Source organism: Lepidochelys olivacea, assembly GCF_965140295.1.
Source record: "Lepidochelys olivacea isolate rLepOli2 genome assembly, chromosome: 5".
Taxonomy (NCBI): Eukaryota; Metazoa; Chordata; order Testudines; family Cheloniidae; genus Lepidochelys; species Lepidochelys olivacea.
This window is the reverse complement of record NC_140415.1, coordinates 93056069-93078401: the sequence shown is the minus strand read 5'-3', so window position 1 is coordinate 93078401 and position 22333 is coordinate 93056069. Positions and strand designations below refer to the sequence as shown.

General features: G+C 39.7%; 1 protein-coding gene and 1 long non-coding RNA gene across 4 annotated transcripts in view; one reads left to right on the top strand and one right to left on the bottom strand.

The window, feature by feature from the left end:
* LOC311520863 overlaps positions 1–22333 on the top strand; it is a 30309-nt gene that overhangs the window by 5616 nt on the left and 2360 nt on the right. For both annotated transcript variants that reach the window (XR_014711717.1, XR_014711718.1), the window contains exon 2: positions 5283–5481. This is a non-coding gene — a long non-coding RNA (uncharacterized lncRNA). The remainder of the gene's footprint in view (positions 1–5282; positions 5482–22333) is intronic.
* The window catches only part of FRMD3 (FERM domain containing 3), a 226847-nt gene continuing 214041 nt past the window's right edge, over positions 9528–22333 (bottom strand). For both annotated transcript variants that reach the window (XM_084628730.1, XM_084628729.1), the window contains exon 14: positions 9528–13049. In XM_084628730.1, the coding sequence (XP_084484856.1) occupies positions 12451–13049 (599 nt within the window). In that variant the 3' untranslated portion in view covers positions 9528–12450. The remainder of the gene's footprint in view (positions 13050–22333) is intronic.

Below are 22333 nucleotides of genomic sequence, written 5' to 3'. Positions count from 1 at the left end.
CCCAATATGGCCTTCAGGCCAAAAAGTTTGCCCGCCCCTGACATAGCCAATATTCATAACTTCAAATACAAAAATGATACACTCATACAGACCGCATAATCATAACCAGCAAATTACAACCTTTCTACAACCTTGACTTCCTTTGTACAAGATTTGGTGCACCTATAGGACCTTGGTTGCAACAACAATCTGTATGGTCACAGTTCATGTCAATAACTTCACACCTACCATGCAGGAAGCTCCTTGGAGCCTGAGGGCATGTTCCATGGAGATGGAATGTTTAAAGATTTTAGCAGCAAGCCTCTAACAAACTCCAGTGAATATGTAGAAATGGTGATTTTCAGTGTCCGATGACTTGGCCAAATCTGTGTAAATTATTCACAGGGGCAGCAGAAGACATCTCTCTTGCCCCAAGACTGTTCCCCTGCCAAATTTCCAAGTTCCTGTTCCAAAGTCTGAAGGTGCTAAAACACAGAAATAAAGGTTTTGGTTTAACATTGGGAAAACTACATTTCCCCCCAATCCCATTCTCAGAAACAACTGAACCATTTTTTATTTTTATTTTTTAAGTTTAGCAAAATCAGGCTGTGGCAGGGAAGCAGGATGGAAAATTTCAGCCCAAGTTGTTACAGTTTGGAATAATTATAAGCAACTAGGAACGGGCCTTAAAATGGAAAATATTATGTACTATAGATTTTGCTGTCATCTCAGTCCATAATTAATGTAGTATAGATTTAAGACCTACCTGGATTACAGAAATGGGACAGGACCCTTGAGTCTGTGCGCTTTTTGTGCTCAAACTCAGTTTAAGCAATTTAAAGCAACCTCAGGGCTATTCTAAATTGTGCCGTCTATCCACAGCCCCCAGGAGATGTTCTAACAGCTAAGAATGACCAATGTGTAGGAAAATCCCAGTCATACCTCCTTTTCATCAACCTTGTCCACTACCCAGAGGTGAAAGTGAGCCGGTCCGGTACACCATGCCAGACCGGACCAGCTTCCCCAGCAGTGATTTAAAGGCCCGGGGCTCCAGCCACTGTGGGGAGCCCTAGCCCTTTAAATCACTGCCAGAGCCCAGCTGCTAAAGCCCCGGAGCTCCGGCAGCCGGGCTTGGGAGGGGATTTAAAGGTCCTGGTGCACCGGGCACTGCGGGGAGCCCCGGGCCCTTTAAATCACTACCGGAGCCCTGCCACCGCTAACCCGAGCAGCCACAGGGCTCTGGCGGAGCCCCGGGGTAGCGATGGCAAGACTTGTGCAGTGATTTAAGGGCCCTGAGCTCCCAGCCACTTCTGCAGCTGTTAGCTCCAGGGTGATTTAAAGGCCCTGGGGCTCCCAGCCACAGCTGGAGCCCGGGGGCCTTTAAATCTTGATTTAAAGCCCCCACCTCTTCCGGTTGAGGCCACACCCCCACTCAGGACTCTGGCATACCAGTAAGTCCTTTAAGTTACTTTTACCCCTGCCACTACTCCAAGGGCGAGGAGGAGGCGGCGGAGGTGGCTCTACACTAGTTAGAATTTCCTAACATAGGGAGAATCATCTACTGGCTGGCTATGCCAGCTTGAAAACAGCTTTTCACCAGCAGAGGATCACAGTGTTGCCACATGGCAGGGAAGAATCTAAGTCATTGGCTTAGAGTAAAATAACATGACAGAGATCCTTCCATTCACAGATGTATTATTTAATTTCACAGTAAGAGACTGGGAGATGTGCTCCAACAGGAAAGATGAAATACAATCAATTAATAAAACCTTCAAAATATTAAAATTTGATTTATTCCTATACTTGTTTTTAGAACTGCCAAGCAGTTAAAATAGTGTTGCCAGCACCCAGTGCCCAGAGGCAAAACAACAGCAGGGGTTTGTTGCCCGATGTGCATTACTTATTAAACACAATGGGATGGAGAAGCATAAAAGTTCATTTGGAATTTTAAAGAAAGGTACAGGGAGAGAAATCTCAAATCCTGCACACCAGAGCAGGTTATTATATACACTTTTATATTTTTCAATGCTACTGCACTACATATTAGTTAATTAAAGCTTTGCACAAATACTTTGGTTTTTTTTATATGGGTTACAACAATGTTTATTTTTTGCAATTTTTAATAAACATTTTTAGCAACTTAAACAACTAGCACATTTTGTCTGGCTTTGTAGCAGTTTTTTAAATTATTTTTAACTTGGCATTAGCAAACTTTATATTATGAGGCATTATTTACAACTGCAACATTGTTTTAAGAGCAAAAGAGCTTACTTAAACCAGCCAGGCCTGAGTTTTATTAAGGGGGGTTGAAAAGAAGCTCTTAGGCCTACAGCAGGGAGACTTTTTTTTTTTTTTTTACTTTTATGGCCTTTTATTTTTTTGACTTAACTAGGGGCTATGCCCTGGGGTTTTTAACAATTTTTTTTTTTTGAGAATACTTATTTTTGTTGCTTGAGTTTTTTTATTTTTATTTGCTTACTAGCGGGCTATGCATAAAATTAAAATTTTTAAAGCTATGTAAAATAGGCATTTTTATATAGGACTACATATAATACTGTAAACATAGCATGATTAATGCAGGGAAAAAAACTTAAATAATAGGCTAAACAACCCACTTAGCCACAGGGAAAGGCCCCAACCAGAAAATAGAGAGCCTGGCCAATCCTCTCCAGTTTGTTGATGAATGCTTTTTGCCAGCTGCTGTAGGCTTCGTAAATTAGCTTTTTCGGATGGCCCTGCTAATAAACTGTGGAACATATCATTAGAAGATGAGATATATCTACCAGCTAAGCTTTGTGACTTGTGGGCAGAAATATACTCACCCTAAAAAGTGGCATTGTGTTGGGTCTGTAGCAGTAAAAGGCCGATGAACAAATATTATACAGGTGTAACAGGTTTCGAGGGGAACCCAGAAGAAAAGCAATTCTAAGCCCCTTCTCCCAAGAAACAACAGAAAAACCACCATCAGGAATTCTTACCATGGAGAAGACTCATAAGTATTATTGACTGCCCTCAGTTTATGGCTTGCTTGTTTACCTGGAGCCACAGAAGACAAAATCTAATTTGATTCCAGGGAATTTCAAAGAATTATGAGTAAACCTATACATTTCTGGTTCAACCATGTTCCCAAGTCTTTTGTTACTTTTGAGGAAGATTTTCAAAATGTCTTAATCCAAAAAAAAAAAAAAAAATCCAACCCTGGCAGATTTGAAATAACTTGGTCCTTGTTAAGGAGTAGACCAACCTCTGAAAGATTACTGTCAGGTGTCACTAGAGGGCAGTCTTTCACTGTTTGCTTGCTTTATGAACAAATTTTATGTGTAATTTCTTTCATAGCATTAGTGCAAGAGATGAGGACAAAGTTCTTCAGACTGACCAAGAGAAAAGGTCAGAGTTCAAATGGTAACTATTTAATAAAAAGTATTTACCATTTTGGCTTCTGCTTATATACCTGTTGAGCTAATTATTTTAGCTGCTAGAACTGTGACCCCAGTCCAAGTGAGAACTGGAAACTGTCCTTCAGTTCAAATTCTGAGTCAGATTCAGCTCTTCTTTCCTGACACACTTATTTATATACTGCCGTAACTCCTGCCTCCAAGTGTTTTTCCTCAAACTGTTAGGTTAGTTTCCTTGAGTAGGTTTTTCTTTTTTAGTTCAATTGAGTAATTCAATCTCAATTAATAATTACTTTTAGACATTTAGGGCAAAATTTGCTAGCAGGATACAAACAAGAAATTCACAGACATACTTTTTGAGTATGTGCTTTAGTTATTTGAATTAATATAACCCAGTGTGACAGAACAGAAATACAAACATAAGAAAAGGTCTTCTTACTTTACAATGAAAGCTGATGAAGAGGTGGATGCTTTCAATTATTTTCAACCATTTGTAATGGCTTCCCTGGCCTAGTCTAGACAGGAAAAATGCTGCCTTTCAAAATCAAGTTACTAAATGGGATATGAAAAACCATTTTGCATCTAATGTAGATACAGTTTAACTACCTTAAAATCATGTTAGTTGGTCCTGGTGTACTGTAGACTATCCCTTCAGATAGCTGGCCATGGTAATTTTATTTGGAATAAACTATTTTAATAAATTTTAAAATGAAATTAAGCAAAAATCACAAAATAGATAAATGGGACAGTCCTCAGAGCCTCAGTCATTATTCTTGGCTGGTTGTTAGATCTCCCACCTCACCCCACTTCACATCCTTATTCACCCATACCACATTCCCAAATTGTTTGACTTGGTAGTAGTCAAGTAGATGTAGATAAGGGCAGTCCCCCTCAGCTTGACTGCTGTGGACAGCTCTGATGTCTTTTTGCCAAACTCATTTAGATAATTGCATAGTTTTACAACAGGCTACATAAAAAACACTAGCAAAGTCAGTACAAACTAAAATTGCATTTAATGACTTGTTTATACTGCTATATATACACACTATACTCTGAAATTTAAGTACAATATTTATATTCCAATTTTATAATTATATGGTAAAAAGGAGAAAGTAAGCCATTTTTCAGTAATAGTGTGCTCTGATACTTTTGTATTCTTATGTCTGATTTTGAAAGCAGGTAGTTTAAGTGAGGTGAAACTTGGGGGCATGCAAGACAAATCAGAGTCCTGAAAGGGATACAGTAGTCTGGAAAGGTTGAGAGCTACTGCACTAGGCTAGCTCTGATCCATTGTCAGCATTCCACTAGTTTGGCTTCAACTCATCACAGCTGGCTCCAAACAGATGCTGGAGTTAAAGACTCTGGATTGGAACCTCTCCCCAGAACAAAGTGAGACCTCAGAGTTCTCACTCTTACTTTATCTTTCCACATACACGCATTCACACAAAATAAGTTTAACACAGTTCCTACCAGACAACAAAGAAATACAAAATCAAACAACCGGATGCACCATAAAAAAATAAATAAAAAAGCACCACTTTAGCAGATGTAAATTATACCCTGCATCAGTAGGAACCCCCCTCAATTTTACCATTTTACCTCTCAGATGAGCCAAAGAGCTGAATATACAAATTCACCTGGCAGCTGCTCGGAACACACCCAGAATTTTTCCTTTTCATTTTGTGGGAGCCAAAAAAGCCATGCACTCCCAGCCTGGCTTCCATTTGTAATGTGATTTATTTCTGTGAAAGGTGCTATGTAAATGCTGAGTAATAATTATTATTAAATTTCAAATTTGTAAACTTTTTATACCCTTTTTTTAATCTCATTAGCCATGATTAGCTCTCATGTTTTGAGAACTGTCTTTTGAAGTTTCTTATGATTGATTTTGTTGATCATTCTACTCAGATGGTGAGGACAGAGGGGGTCTGATGACTCTGCAATGACACATTTCTATGCAGAGCAACATAACCACCAAAAATTCAGCCGCGTAAAGTAATCCAGTCATTATTGAGAAGCAGGAAAGAAGCCACATCAGCGGACACAAATCTTTGAAGCAGATGTTCCTAGTCTTTCTGCCAACCCTGGTGGGTGCTGGATGGGCAAGGTAAGTTAAATCTTCTCAATTATCTAGCCATATGTACAAACTTCAAAAATGAGCCTATTATTATCTATAAAATCATGTTTGCTATAATTGGGCATTTTTAGGGTGTTCATAGGAATGGTGAGTATAAATGTAAGTAGATTTATAGAAAACAACATTTTATATCCTACCAATGACACACAGGAAATGATTGAACATGTTTTACTAACCTGGGTGACTTACTGGTTCAGTCACAGTAGTTCAGAGAAAAGGGTTTAGAGGAACAGTTAATTTTAATGCAAGCAGTATGCTTTCAAAATTGGCTGTTTCAATGTAAGGGCTGCTTTTCAGAATGTGACCAAAGAGGTAAAAAAGATATTTCACTGTGTATGAATTATCAAGCATTTAACCTGCCTCTGCCAGGGAGCTGCAATAATGCAGCTGAACAAAACTATGTATCCATGGCTCTTTAAAAGGACCATTTCAAAAGATGAAGATAATTATGAGCTCATAATTATGATGATTGGGAATTGTTTAAGAACACTTTATTAGATAACAAAAAAAGGCATAATTTGACAGTCATGAAAGAAAGTGACCACCATTAAAAACCATCCTGGTGAAGAGAGGAAAAGAAACCAGCACCAAAAATAATTATAAACTTTTATTATAGACAGAGCTGTTAGTGTCACCTATAGTTAAGGTTTCCATCATAAGACACTGTTTTCAGTTACTTAGAATTTTGTCTCTCTTTAGCAGTTTGGGCTGGAATTTTCTATCCTGGGTGACTGTCTCAGGCTGTATTTTTTGGGAAGTTTAAGATAAAATGGTTCTGCCATTTCTGAAAAAGGGATTTGGGAAAATTATGTGTTTAAAAAATTCTTAAAATTGTTTAACTGAAAGCTGTAGCACACCTTTGCTTTGGAGCAATGAATTGAAATTTGCCAGAGGGATCAGTCTGGTGTCAGGCATGTGCCTTTTGCTGTCACTGTGAAAATTCACTCACATTTGACCAAGTTATGAGCCATGAAAAATCAAATTGCACATGCTCAGTTAAGATTTGTGGGTGGCTAAGTTCTCCAAAGCGTTCATCTGCACTAAGAATGCTCCAATCTATGAAGCTCCTATGTGCCAACTAGACTAAGTTTTTGTCCTCCGCACAGTCATTGAATCTTCTCCATCCCAAGACTACAGGTGCTGAGCAGCATTTACCGTTATTGGTGTTCCAGATTGCTATGGGCCTGGGCACCAGAACTGAGAGCAGAAAGACTGTCTCCTATGCTCTCAATGTACCCCTCTGCTGGCACTGAGACAGCCTGGAGGAGGAATCCTCATGACTTGAATGCAGAGAGGGTGAGGAACTGGGGCAGGAGGAAGAGATTGCAGGGGGAAGAGGACAGCAGAGAGTGAGGGGTATAGGATTAGAGGGGTTTGAAAGCCACTAGGAAAATGTGTGTCTCATTCTTTTCTGATGTTTTGGTCCACATAGAGGATAACAACCTACTACTGCTACCAATGACTGCATTACTTCAAGTGGCAGAGGTCAGTGCTACTTTAGTGCTTAGGAGCCCTAGCCCTAATCTCCCCACCCCCAGCCCCGCACTAGGCGCTGTACAAACACAGAACATATTCACTGTTTCATCAACAAGTTATTGGACTCAAAATTCATTTATATAGTAGAGAATAATAATTTTTTCCACTGTAGAAATGTCTAGTGAAACTATATGGCCTGTGTTATGCAGGAAATCAGATAAGATTATCATAATGGCCTTAAAATCTATGAATTTCCAATAGGTCACTGAATAACTTACTAGCCAGCAAAAAAAACGAGGAGTCTTTGTGGCACCTTAGAGACTAACAAATTTATTTGGGCATAAGCTTTCGTGGGCAAGAACCCACTTCATCAGATGTATGAAGTAAACGATACAGGAGCAGGTATAAATACATGAAAGAGGATGTGGTTTGCTTTACCAAGTTTTAGGTCAGTCTAAAGAGATTAATCAGTTAACAGCAGGATACCAAGAGAGGATAAATAACTTTTGAAGTGGTAAGAGAGTGGCCTATTACAGACAGTTGACAAGAAGGTGTGAGTAACAGTAAGGAGAAATTACTATTGGGGAAATTAAGTTTAGGTTTTGTCATGACCCAACTACTCCCAGCCTTTTTTCAGGCCTAATCTGATGGTATCTAGTTTGCACTTGGTAAAGCAACCAAGTTTTCTTAGGTCACTGTTTACTTCCTTTCTGCATTGTATTATCTGCTGTATAGAGATAACAGATAAAGGACCTCTCTCTACATAGAAAATGAAAGCTAAAGTGAGAAAGAGATCAGAATGCCACAAATATACAATGTGTCTTATTCATGTTTTATTTTGGAGTATTTTAATTAGCCCATAAATTATGGACAGTGTTTTCATCCCTTCTCCCTGTCCTCTCCCGCCGAGTGAAAACAGAGATCCCTTGTTCTCCTTTATTATGATGCAGTAGTATTGACAGGATTGATTATGACAAGCTGACTGTATGTTACAAAAAAAAAAAAGACTTTTATTGTTAAAAATTACACCATAGTTTTAAATTCAGGTCATTCTACGTCTCTATGCATCATTTGAAAGGACAGAGAGCAGCATAGTTCTCCATGAGGGAGCTCTGCAGCATTTAGGACAGATTGTGGCCCCTTACAGTGGTATACAATGGAATAATCCCACTGACTTTATCTGGCCAAGATGATTGCCATTAAGCTATCTTGAAAAAAATCAAACACAAAGGAGACTGCTTCAAAGACTAAGATGGGGTTCCTATAAGGATCTGCAGGAGAGGGGTAAATCCCGCTGAGGAATGACTGGACCAGTCACTGGCCTTTGTAGAGCTAAGGAATGAAAAATTGCTAAACACAAGAATGTGGACCATTGTCTCTGCTGTCAACAGGGCCATTAACAGCTGCAATGGCTGAAGTAGACACAGGGAGATCACTCAGACATTTCTTGAAAGCTGACATGAGAAAGTCCAAATACGCTGGTGCAAACAGGACAGGCAGTGACGTTCTTGGAGTCACACAAAGCTGATGAGATCCTCCAAATCCTACTGCAGTTTCCCATACTTTTGGGAGCAGAGACTCGCTTTACCAATCCTACCATGTGTCTTTAAAGGTCTACACATCTTAGTTTATACAGAGTTTGTGCTATTTCCGCCCCCCAGTTAGTCCTTTACACACATTTATTTTGGGAAATGGTCACGCAGAACGTCATAATACAATACTTTATCCCCTTCATGCTTTGATGAGTAGTAAACAATTTTGAAATTTAAAGTACTGTATCCTCATTCTCATTGGCATCTGAGTTAGCTCCTATTACCAGGAATGGGGCAATTCACAACTTAGAATTATTGTTTCAGACTCTCTGCAAACTCATTTTTAACTGGAACTAATAAAACATATTTGTTAACTTCCCAAAATTATTGCTTTTACTCTGAATGCTGAACAAATTTTCTGGGAGGATACACGGTATTCTTCATATGTTACAAAAAAGTTGAGTCCCTGCTTAAGTGCATAACTCAACACTACCTTAGCTGCAGAGTTGCAACTAGCAGCTCCATAACTGGGTACGTAGTGGCTTTCTATACAGAATACAAACATACATATGTAGAAATACGGTATAAGTCAACCGAACCTGGTTGGGTTTAGTGTGTGGATGCTGGGTGTTGTATGTGGCTCAAACTAGATGATGTGGTGTTCCCTTCCTGCCCTAAACTGCGTGTCTTTATAACACTCTTCGAATGTTCAGAAATACAACAAAAGTCCAAACTAAATATGAAAATTGTTTTACATCAAAAATATCTTCTTTTAAAGACTGAGACATACTGTATACAACAGTTACTAAAACATAGATAGAAAACATCAATTTCAAACAGTCCCACATTCTGTACCATTTCATAGGACAGCACAGTCCTGAAAAAGTACATTGTGAACACTACATTTTGTTTGTACAGGATTAATATGAATTTAGGTTGATATCTAACACTAAGAAACATTCCTTTATCATAAGAAGTGCCATCATTGCAGAGTGCTTTTTTTCCCAGTGTATTTTTATTAGGGATTCCTGCCATCATATCAACATACAAAACAATCAGGATATTGACAGAGAAATGTGAAATGCACTGTACAAAGATAAGGCTTGAGTTACAGGTACATTTTTCCCCCCAGGTCTTTTGTATTTCAATGAAATAAACCCATTTTTAATTCTTCCCAGAGTAGCATTTATAAATATTAGACAAACCACAAAATAGATTTCAAGTACATAACATTTTACCATATATCCAAGCACAGACAAATACACAATACTGTACCTACAAATTCTTCATAATCCAACTCTGTCATAGTCAGCACTAAATACAAGATTGTTTCTACATGTGCGGATATGTATATGCCATACTGTGTGTTTGTGTATTACACACAGTGTGTGTATATTATACAAAGTTCCAGCCCTTTAAAGTCCCAAGTCTTATGTCGTAAAATGGTATGTTACAAGAACTCTATGTTTCTCAGTGGAATTCAGTTTATAGACCAGAAAAGCTCCTGCATGGTGGGAGGAACTTTAAAGGCCAGGGCTGTATACGCATACAGTAAAATATACACACACAGTCTCTCTCTTGCATTCAATCTACATATCTCCTTATTGCACTATCAGTTCTCTGAGGTAATCTTTTCCTCATGCAACTTAACCATTTTCTGATAGAGTTAAATCAAACAAAACAACTGCTCCTGTTTCTGGAGCTCTATGAATTTACATAGACAAAACTACACTTTAGAACACAGCGCCTAACTTTTTATAATAAAAGGACTTAATAGGATCCAGCATGGAACCCTGCCCCTGTATTCTAGCAGACTGCCAGCTTTCATAACTATCACCACCTAGAATCCCTCAGCTGACATCTTTGTGTAGGAAATCATTTGTATGAATAATATCCTGTAAAGGACAAGTGTCTACTTTAGTTCACTCTCAAAAGTTCTATTAGGCTGGATAATTCTTGTTTAAGGGGAACAGATCGTTTAGCTGGATGTTACGCAAGATGAAATACACACAAGACGACTAATCAATAGTGATGGTCATTGGGACCAAGCTAGTGACGAAAGAGTTAGAAGAGAGGGGACTAAATGGTTCTACGTAGTCTTTGTTCATTGGGAAATGGGGAAACAACCCAAATGGTCACAATGGAGAAGAACAATTCCTAAGAGCTATGATTGTTTTATCCTTTTAGAGGTGTCAAATAAGAAAAAGGAGAAAAATTCCCCTGTTGGAAATTTCATACTGATCATTTGCAAAGATTTAGAGGAAACAGCGTTGCAATTCCCATTGTCAAGCATAAATGATTCTGAAGTATATGAATTACCGTTACAATATGTATGTACAATATGACAGACTCAAATATCTCTTATTGAAAAAAATCTCTTTATAAAGTACACAGACATTATGAGGTGAAGTTGCAGCCAGTACATAGGCAAAACTTCCACTGGCTTTAATGGGAGTATTATGGCTGAAGGATCACGCCTAATGATTTTGATTTAAAAAACAATCCTCTAAGATGATGTTCCAGTTTACAAAATACAATTTCCTATTTTCTGTAGCATTTGGATTGGGATGGGGGTATCCTACTGATCTTTCTAAATGCTTATGAGGTTTTATGTATATTCTCTACACAATATTGGGAGCAAATCCTTAGCACATTAAAGTAACAATGAACCTCATTGACTGGAGTCCTATCAATAGGGAAATAGTACGAGTACAATGCCACACATACATGGTAAAACAATCAGCATGCACAGGAAGTAAAAACACATTAAATGATGATTCTCCGGGATGCGTTTCACAGAATAGTGACAAAAGAAATAAAGAACCAACATATTTCTCTTAAAAATATTTTGACCTTTTATTATGATTCAGTAGAATATCTGCATCTCAACTGTACAATCTAATGCCTTGATTTTTAAAGTATTGTATACTGTTTATTCTCTAGCCATTTAAAAAAGTAGGTTACTTATCTACCAATATAGCTAGACATTTCTGATACTTACTATCTCTTCATCTTTCCATGTTATGTACAATAATCTACATTTAGTCCAAAGATCCATCACCTTCTGGCAAAACTTACACTGTCTTGTAAAAATTTACCACTGATTGAAGTGTAAGATGACAACACACAGATGAAGGTGGACTATCATTGTCTCAATGATATTCACCACCTTTAGCTTTAGAACTGTGCCATTAAAAACTTACTTGAGGATTTTGTGTCATTTCATCTCCCCTCACCAGTCCCCCCGCACTTGAATAAACTTTCTGTGTTCTACAAACTGCAGGCCATCTTTTATAGAGTTATAATAAACGCATTGTCCATCCAAAATATTTTAAAAACAAACCATTGGTAAAACATTAAAAAATCCCTTACAGGCCCTTGTGCATTAATTTTACCAACCTGTACACTTAAATGACTTCAGAAGTCATCTTTTGCTAAAAATTTACCAAAATATTTTCAACACATAAAAATATTTAAAAAAACAAAAACAAAAAACAAACCAAGAAACAAAAACCGAGCATAATAAACATTGCTTGTATAGGCATTGGTTAGAAAAGATTTTTACACCACTAAGGAGTATATTCAAAAACATTTCCCTCTCGATTTTACTATCATTGAGATTCAGAATGTCATGGCTTGTAATGTTACAGATAATGAACCCTAGTACTATCCAGTCTTGTCTGATGCAAGAGATGATCAGGAACTCAACACTGAAATAAAAATAAGACCTCTTCTTGGTTATTTAAAGGCCACCAGATAAGCCTATAACTAAAGCAACTGTTTATGAAAAGTAAATGTTAGATCTTGAACAGTCTGTAATGGATTGAAAATGAAGATAGCTACCTGCTGATGGCCTCATGGGCATTATGAGAAGCTAATGCTAACTAAAATTTTGAATATAGCCCTTAGTTGTATCATATTTCTTTAACATTTAAGAGTTTCCCAGCATGTCACGAATGAAGTTTATTTTACAAGCTATCCACTGCCTAAGAGGACAGTAATATTCAATGTGAAATTGCTGAAACTCTGGCGTCTGACGGATTTCATGAAGAAAGGAGATATCAAGGTCCGACTCCAAGAGGACAAGGAGGAGTGGAAACACAAACAATAACAGTCCAAGACCTACAAAAAGAAGCCTGGAGAAACTCTTCACGAAGGCATTTACCTGCATGTTGCCCATTACAAAGTCATAACTGCACCTAAGTGCTCTACGGGCTTCTTTCAGCTCCTCTTCCTCAGCAACCAAAAATGCATTTTCATCCGCTTCCAGTTCCTCAAATGAATCTGTATCTTCTCTCTCATTCTCTGCTCTTGATGGGGTGTCAAAGAGCATGTCAATCTCATCATCATCAACTGGGGTGGGCAGCAAGCTGGCACTTGGGTTGTACACCAGTTCTGAGATGGTTAGAGGTTCCTCTTTGATCTTCTCTTCCTCTTCAATGGTGAGATCTACACTCTCCCCAACATCCTTAGCAGGGGAATTAGATACCACAGGTATGGAGATTTCATCTTCCTTAGGCAGCTGGATACCTAAAGAAGGGAGATAAAAAGGACTCAATTTCTGATGTCGGACAAATTCATCCTTTCAGTAGGATCTTGTATAAGAAATTGTACAAACGAAATGTTCTGTCAGAACACAGGGGTGGCAGGAGGATTCCACAATCACTTGCTTATAACTTGATTACTGAAATTGGTAAAGTTTTAGTACTGTATAGTTGTGGCTGGCTTAGATTAAATATGACATTCCCTTTTTAAATTCCACCTAATCTGCAGAAGAGGAGGAGTGTCTTTTACAGGAACTCAATCCTCTGAAACTTGAGGCCCGATTACCTTTTAATCTTAGCATACAATTAAGGCCATTAATATTTGTGGTTAACTGCAGCATATGGCAAGCAAAAGAGATAATTTTCTACTAGAAGGCAGACTTCCAATCATCCAACTCCTGTTTTTACTATACAAACAGGTGTTACTAGGATGCAGCTAGGAAAATGTAGCTTCACCCTTCATTTGAAATGAGAGAGACAGGAAAGTGATAGGATAACACCTAGAGGTTGGGAAATTTAATCCCTACCATTCAACCACAGGTATCATGACATCAAGACAGGTTATTACAAATTCTTGTCAAGAGGAGACCATGTGAAAGGAGAAGAGGGACTACACAATAGGAGATATGGATGGAAGTGAATGGATACCCTGGGTCCTGATAGGAATCTCTCTCTCCCATGTCTGTCTCCTTCCTTTGTCGTCCCTCTCTCGTCTACACTCCCTCCTTGTTATTGGTCTCATTTCCCACTCCTTGATGCTTCTCTCTTTTCCAGCCCTCCTCCCTCACACTAAATCTTCCTTATTCTCACCACTCTGTGCCTTTTTCTTCCTTTCTTTTGTTCTCGAGTTTTCCATCTCCCCAATGCCCTGAAGTCTCTCCCTTCACTTTCTTCTCTGCTCCTAACCCACTAGGTTTCCTCCAATATGACACTATATTCTCTTTAGTTGGCACTGACAAGGATTCCTGCTTCTGATGTACTTAAAACATTTTTTGCTGTTAGTTTTTTGTGTCTTTTGCTAGTTGATATTCGTATTCTTTTTTGGCCTGCCTAATTATACTTTTACACTTGGCTTACCAGAGTTTATGCTCCTTTCTATTTTCCTTACAAGGATCAGACTTACAATTTTTAAAGGATGTCTTTTGGCCTCTCATTGCCCCTTTTACTCGGTTTAGCCATGGTGGCTTTTTTATTTTTGTGGTCCTCTATTTTTTTTTAAATTTTAATTTTGAGTACACATTTAGTTTGAGCCTGTATTATGGTCTTCTTAAATAGTTTCCAAGCAGTTTGCAGGCACTTCACTCTTATGAGTGTTCCTTTTAATTTCTGTTTAACTAGCTTCCTAATTTTTGTGTAGTTCCTGTTTGAAGTTAAATGCTACTGTTTTGGGTTTGTTTGGTTCCCCCACACTCCAGTGATGTTAAATTTAACTACATTATGTTGCTAATACCGAGCAGTTCAGGTACATTCTCCTGTTGTACAATATCCTGTGGTCCACTTTGGACTAAATCAAGAATTACCTCTCCCTTTTTGGGTTCCAGGACTAGCTGCTCCAAGAAGCAGTCATTTATGGTGGCTATAAATTTTATTTCTGCATCCCATCCTGAAGTGTCATGTACCCAATCAATATGGGGGTACCTGAAATCCCCCCATTACTGGGTTTTCTGTTTCTGTAGTCTCTCTAACCTTCCTGAGCATTTCACAATCACCATCTCCATCCTACTCATAAATACTTATATTGTCAATGGGTGAAAAACATTGATTCCCCCATGCAAGTTAGACAGCTGAACGTCCATCTTTCCCTGGTTTGTGAATCGCTCTGGGGCTTAGGTGGGAAATACGTGTCCAGATGCCTAGAGTGAGATGGCAGTGCACATGCCCTGAGGCCGGAATTTAGGCACCTACAGGGTTCAGTGGGGGTTTTGTGCTTTGCAGTGGTCCTGGAACTGAAACAGGGACTTAGACACTCAACTCCTTTTGTGCATCCAAGCCTTAAAGCTTTACAAATGATTAATAAAGCCTTGCAACAACCCTGGGAGGTACACAGGTGCATCCATCTTCGGAGGACAAAACCAAACACAAAGAGATTAAGTGACTTGCCCAAAGTAACCCCAGAACCTCATGTCAGAGCTGTAATTAGAATCCAGATCAGCTGACTCCCAGTACTTTGCTTAAAGCAAAAGCCTAGGTACCAGTAGAAACAAAGGCCCTAAGCCACCATTACAGTTTTAATATAAAATGAGAGTAATGCCATGGAGGACCACAGCCAGATGCTACATGACAAAAGTGAGGTATAAAATAATAAGATGCATGGCCATTAATTACTGGATAATGAGAAATAAAATGAAAGCTGTTTCTCCAGTGCCACGTGTACTAGACCTGCAAAGTCTTTCAGTGTTAACAAAAGTGGCGATCAAAGTAGAGCTCCGTCATAGGACAACAGATATAAAACCAAATGTAAAATCAATACACACGAGCCCTTGCTTAACCTCTCCAGGAAAGATGTGAAACTCTGGGTTCTGCCACAGAGATGTGTGACTACTTTGTAACCATATAAAACAGGGCAGGGACTGAAAAACAATAATCCTAGTTAAAAAGACAGCCACAGTACAGCCAGTTGTGCAGACGAGATCATTCTGAATAGGTGTTCACTACTTCAGTTTTAAAATGTAGCTGCATTATTGCTCAAATGACCAATTATATTAAAAATTATTCGACTCAGAAATCAGGGGCCTTCTCACTTTTTTTGAGGGTGGGGGGGACGTCAGTATACATTTTTCTTGTAGTTACACTGTAAAGCATTACTAAACCAGTTTATGGAGACTGCTGGTGTTTCTGTATATATTATGTTTTCTCTAGTTGACTAGCTAGCTAAAGAAGACCACTATCATTCCATTTGTCTATGATCATTAAGACACCACCCAACATGCACAGTCTATCAAGGACTGTTGCACCAGCCAGAGTGGCCATGGCTGATGGCTTCACACCAGGCTTCGTGTAGTGAAGTTCCTAGATTCAGTCAATCCTAGGTCATGAGCCTTGTAATTGATTTTTGACCATCTCAGCACAGATGTCCTTACACTGGTATGAGAACACTAATACCTTCTTAACATAATTCCTATAACACAGGGGACAACTGCAACTGCTCCAAAGCAAGGTCACCCTCATTTGTGCCTCTGAGCCATCTCCCCCTCCCCATGGTGAATTCCAGTGTGCATAATATGCATAGAGAACACATACAAGGAAGATCATATTAGTATGATTAACATTGTTCTCATCTCAGACATCTAGCAAACTTCATTTGGCTTGCTGGTAACATGCCGGAAGAAGGCAGCAGAGTAAATTCCTTCAGCTCATGATTTTCTGAGAGGTAGCATGAAGCGTTAAGACATGAGAATGGAATGGCAGGTCCCAGTTACACAGCGCTATTATTTAGTTTGAGCTAATTATTTAGGAGAAAGGCTATCAAGGGGACCACTCATGAAAAAGCCAAACCAATTAGGGCTATCAATTTACGTTATCCACAGTCATTCACTAATATGGTACTTAAGATATTATACATTATCCTCAACTTCAGCAAAAGAAAAATAGGGCATTCGCATGTTGGCAGTGGGCAGAAGATTTTTCTGAACGTCAAACAGGAATTCTGAATAAAACAGCTACAGCATAATCCAATGCTGCATGTCATGAGTAAATGTCCTATGTTGAGTTCTCACCATAAATATACGCTTCAGCAGTTATCCCCTGTAAATGTGGGATTATGGCTAGAAAAGTGATCTTGTAAACATGTCAGTGTTCTACATTTATTCTCTGTATCAAGTGCCCTTAGTTTGCAAGTCAAAAGGGGGCTATTTTTTCCACTACCTTGCATATCATGTTGTCCTTTATAGTGGTGCAAAAGCCTATCAAATCAGAACGGTAGTGCTATACACCTGCTTGGGACAAGTGTAAATTACTGCAGGTGGTGTCTGGCAATGAAGAATACAGGCCAGTGTTTCTAACTGCCAGGTCGATCTGAAAAATAAAAAACTAAATCTCTTCTCTTCTTTCCTTCACACTCAGCACTTACAAGAACATTTGTGGAATCAAGGATTCTGGAAACTTGCATTGTCCACTTATTTCAAGTTAAATTTCCAGTCCTAGTAAAGTAGAGTAGTATATATTTTGGGGTTCATTACAGTTTGATAGAGTCGTGTCATGACATGGCATCATATCATAAGTGCCATGCCATTATGGCAGAACATGATTCAAAATGTTGAGATTTTATAAAATTATATGAGAACACACTGTCAAGATACAGCAATGCAAACTTTTTGACATTATGCCACAACAAATTTTCCAGCAGAGTTTACATCATCTTAGAAGTTGGCCCCTTTGTTAGTGTTTGGATATATTTCAAGAGCATTTGAATTGAAGGTTAACTAAAATGATGAGCCCATGTTAAAAGAAAATCCCTAAGACTTTGAGATCCTGGTGAAAGAGAGATGAAAAACCCGAAAGTAATCTTGGAGACTATTTAATTTAGTCTGTCACACCTGGGAATCTTTTGCACTTACTCGTGTCTGAACCCTATTTTCTCTTCAACCCTATTCAGTCAGGGAGGATACATTATTTAATAAAGTTTTCTGGGAGTTTACAGTCTACTGTTTTTTCAATACTAGTTAAGGTGGGTTTTTTTTTTTGTTTTTTTTTTACTGTGCGTATTTGGACTAAAAAAAGAATCTCTGGGTTGAATATTAAATTACATTCTGAAAGCACTGCTTCTTTCATTCATGCTTTGTGTACTTTATAGGCACTTACAGTCCATAGATAAAGATCCTTTCGTACATATTATTTGCATCAGATCACTTTAGAATGGCATCTCTTTTATCTTCTATATTGTATCTCTATACCAAAGGTTTGCAACAGTTTGGGGCAATTGTACCAGTTTCACAGAATAAAATCTTACTGAACCAGTCAGGACCCAATTCCTCCCTTCAGCTATGTACTCTATACTCCAAAACAAGTTGGGATGGCTCTAAACCTCATTTCCACAACTGCAGATTAAAACATGAACAGTTGCATAAGAAAAGGAGTACTTGTGGCACCTTAGAGACTAACCAATTTATTAGAGCATAAGCTTTCGTGAGCTACAGCTCACTTCATCAGATGCATATCGTGGAAACTGCAGCAGACTTTATATATACACAGAGAGAATATGAACCAATACCTCCTCCCACCCCACTGTCCTGCTGGTAATAGCTTATCTAAAGTGATCATCAGGTGGGCCATTTCCAGCACAAATCCAGGTTTTCTCACCCTCCACCCCCCCACACAAATTCACTCTCCTGCTGGTGATAGCATAAGAGGCAAACAAACACTACAGCAGGAGTACACTGTGCACCAGGACCGAGCTGGTCCCCTGGTATAACTTTCACCAGCTATTAATGGCCCAAAACCATCAGCTGAAGATTAAGTAGGATCTAGAGGAGCCCCAGCTCCATTATATTTCCAGTTAATATAGATTCTTTATAGTGACCTAGAAAAATGTAGTGCATCTTAGTGAAACTTCTGCTTTAGGTGACTGGATATATTGTACAGCTTTACATACCAACTGGGGGGAAAAAATGGTGGGTAGATGGGTGGTTTTTGTCTGTAGTAAAAAAATTACATGAGGAGGGATGTTAGTTCTGACAATACGCTCAAAAGTAAAACTAAATCACGCAGAAATTTCAAAACGACACAAAGTAAAACAATTAAACCTGAGATAAGGCAGGTTCTTCCCCCCATCTCCTTTCTTCATCCTGCAAGTTTTTAGATAGGAAAGGAGATACTTCCTTGTGCATACATTATTAGTGCAGAGGAGTTATCAGCTACAAGTAATAACATCCACTCTACTATTGACTAACGTAGAAATACAGGGCATTTGCATGTTGTTTTCAGTAAGAATGAAATTCACCTGTGCAAGCCCACCACAGCACTTAAGCCTCAGAGCAATACTGTGTTGAGATAGTGAATACAATTATCATGGAGTGGGGGCCTTCACAATCCCGTGTGGCGGAGGAGTTGTCTGGCTTGCTTAGACCATAGTGAAGCATGGCAGTATGGGTGAGTTGGGCGATTACTGGGATCCCTTATCTCAAACTTCCTTTACAATTGGTTGGAGTAGCATAGCAGCCGCATGGGAACTCCACCGCTGCCCCTGTGTTGTGGTCTCAGGGTTGAAAGTGAGTGGACTTCATCTCAAGCCTGCATTAATTTTGTACTTGGGGTTTATGTGCACTCTGGCTTTATCCAAGTGAAATGAATTTCACTCTGAAGAAGAGCTCAAGCTTTCATATCTACCTTGCATAATTAGCCAGCTGCCTGCTTTCCTGCTGGTAATTCCAATTTGTTTTGGTTGTACTGTAAAGCTAACTAAAATACCATTGCAGTTGCCAACTTTCACAGCAATAATAAAACTAGCCTCTGACAAGAAGTGCAGGCAGGCAGGGATTTCTGCCTGACTATAACTGATGCTGCAGTTCTCCCTGCAGCCACCGGAGGCTGCTGCAGGCTTTGGACAGAGGCCCAGGGCTCTGCTTTCTGTGTCCTGCAGAGACACCCTTTTGCTCCACTGAGAGAGCTGCTGCCTGTGCCCAGGAGGAAACCAAAGAAGCAGGGAGTTGTGTTTGGGTCAGCAGAGGCCGTTCTCACCCATCCTCCCCGTCTGTCCAGCATTAAGTGGGGTGAGGGAAGCAAAGCAGAGCAAGCCATAGAAAAGGGATCCCAGGAGTATGTTTCTCCCCTCCCTCCAGCCTCTCGGAATTCAGCTCCTGCCTAGCTGCCGTGTCCCAGAATTGGGCATAGGCCGGGGAAGGAAGAGCTGGGCAGGAGAGCCAGGGGCAGTGTCCTGGGAGGAGGTACATAGCATAGGATAGAGTGTGCGCTTGGCAGGGCCAGCATCCAGGAGTTGGGATGACTGGAGCAGGGGGCTGTCTCCAGCATTAAAAGCTGGACAGGAGCCCTGCCCTGCAGAAGTAGAAAGAGCAAGACAGGAGGCTGCAAAAAGGAGGGCACAGAGGTGACAGCAAAGATCAGTGCCTGGGGAAGGGACATGTGGGACACCATCTATCAGAAGTAAAAGGGAGGAAGGTCCCCAATTTCTGTGTGGCTTTTTTGATCATTTTAGGATGAAATTCCTGAAACACACTCAAAACAAGACACTTTCCTCCAAAGTGTTCAAAAACCAGAAAGCACACCCAAAAGCATCAAGTTTGTCTTTTTTAAACATGATTTTTAAGTCAATCCAAGCATTTTGGGAGATTTCTCTCAAGATGTTTGTGAAGTTGCAATGCTGTAGCCTGAATATGAATAGGTTCCCTATCCAAGGCCATTTTCACATGGGTTCACTTGCATCCACAGAAATCATGACAGCAAGGGTGCAAAACCAGGCAAACATACATTTCTCCTGGCCTTGTGTGGAGTGGAGGTCCCACAGCAGCAGCTCCTGCCCTGCAGGGCTGGGCCCAGCTTATCACTCCAGATGTTGCAACCTGGTACACGGGGTCATAGCACCACTCAGTTTTGGCCCAGCCAGTCCAAACCTGAGTGGTGTTGTGACCCCATGCATTAGGCTGCAACACCACCCATTTATATTTGGCCCAGCTGCCTCCTGTCATGACAGAAGGGTAGCCTGGCCAAACATGAGTTATGCTGTGATCCTGTGCACTAGGTTGCAATGCCCAAGTGAAGAACTAGGCACAGGGCTGCAGGACCGGAGCCACCGTACAGGGCTGGCTCATTCGCCAGCCCCCCCGAACCTCCACTCTGCACTGGCCAGGATTAGGTTTGCAGTGCTGGAGCAGAGGGTGCTGCTGCAGGTGGTCAGTGCCCCCTTGGCAGTTTAATGTAATGCAGCCATTGCATCAGGAGGCCACATCCACTCCTGTTCCCACTTTTCTATTTTAATTGATACAGGGATTTGGTATAAATTTACCAGTAAGGATGAAAGCCATACAAGTAGCATTGTTTTCAATCCACATTATCAGAAACTAATTTATGTCCCAACGTCCAGATTAATCACTGCACTGGCTGTAGGTCCAGCAGGAGAGGTGATTTGCATGTACTCAGAGAATGCGTTTGGGCCACTGCAGGGATGCTGAATTTCTGGAGTGTAACAACACCCAGGCCATTCTCTCCCCGTGCCATCCGCCCTGGAATGCCCCCAATGCTGGGGCATCCTGTTGGGAAAGGTGGAGGTGGGGGCACATCTCAAAAGCCCTGCTGCACTGGGGGTCTTATGATACCTTTGTAACCCCTTTGTACCCACTACAGCAGCACCAAGGCATGGGGTGATACAGTGAATTCTCTTGGAAATTTAGGTTTTGGTCAAAGAGAGAAGGGGTTAAAAACTTAATATTAATAGAGATGTAGTTTAAAAGAAAATTAGACAAAAAACACATTGTTCTAAGTGCATGGAAACCAAAAAATTAAACTGACTGAAAAGAAAGTTAAACTGACCAGTCAATTTACATAGCCCTGGCTGACTGAAGTGCAATAAGTAAACAAACAGTATCACAAAAAGAGATATTATATAAAACTGGACTTGAGTCTGACTACATCTATTTTACGGTTAAAGTTTTTTACTTCCATGGAATTCGTCCTGATGTACATCAATATCAAGCCCATTATTTTTCAATTGCACCCCATTAATTAATACATTGAATAAACCTTCAATTATTGCAAAATAAAGAAATCCAAAAAAACACTGGGGTTCAATTACATGAAAAAAATGGCATGGATTGGCAGTTCAACCCGGTCAGTTGTAATTAGTGAAATATCAGAGATAAGCTAAGAATAGTCATTATTGTATTTCAGCTATCATTCAAAAGGTCCCTAACTACTCTTTCTAGGGCTGTTTTGTTGTGTCTAAACTTATCATAGGTTTATATCTTTTTTTCTTTCCTGAAAGACTGCAGGAGTAAAATTCCACTTGCTAGCAAAAATGAATAATTCACACTTAAATATACAGCATGTTAAATAATTTATCCAGTGGATCTCATTCATCTTTTGATCTGATCCTTTTTCCAGCTCTCAGTAGTTCCTCTTTCTCTCCACCCCATTAAAATAGTATTCTGTTAACAACAATATATTCTGCTTCCATCAGAATGATCTATTTTTAGTATGACAAACTACAAAGAAAACTGGACACCAGACTTCTCTGAAAAGAGTCCAACAAGCAGCTGAGTATATTAGAATGAAACTTACCAGCACTTCTAGCTATGATCCTTGACCCATGCCTCAGCAAGC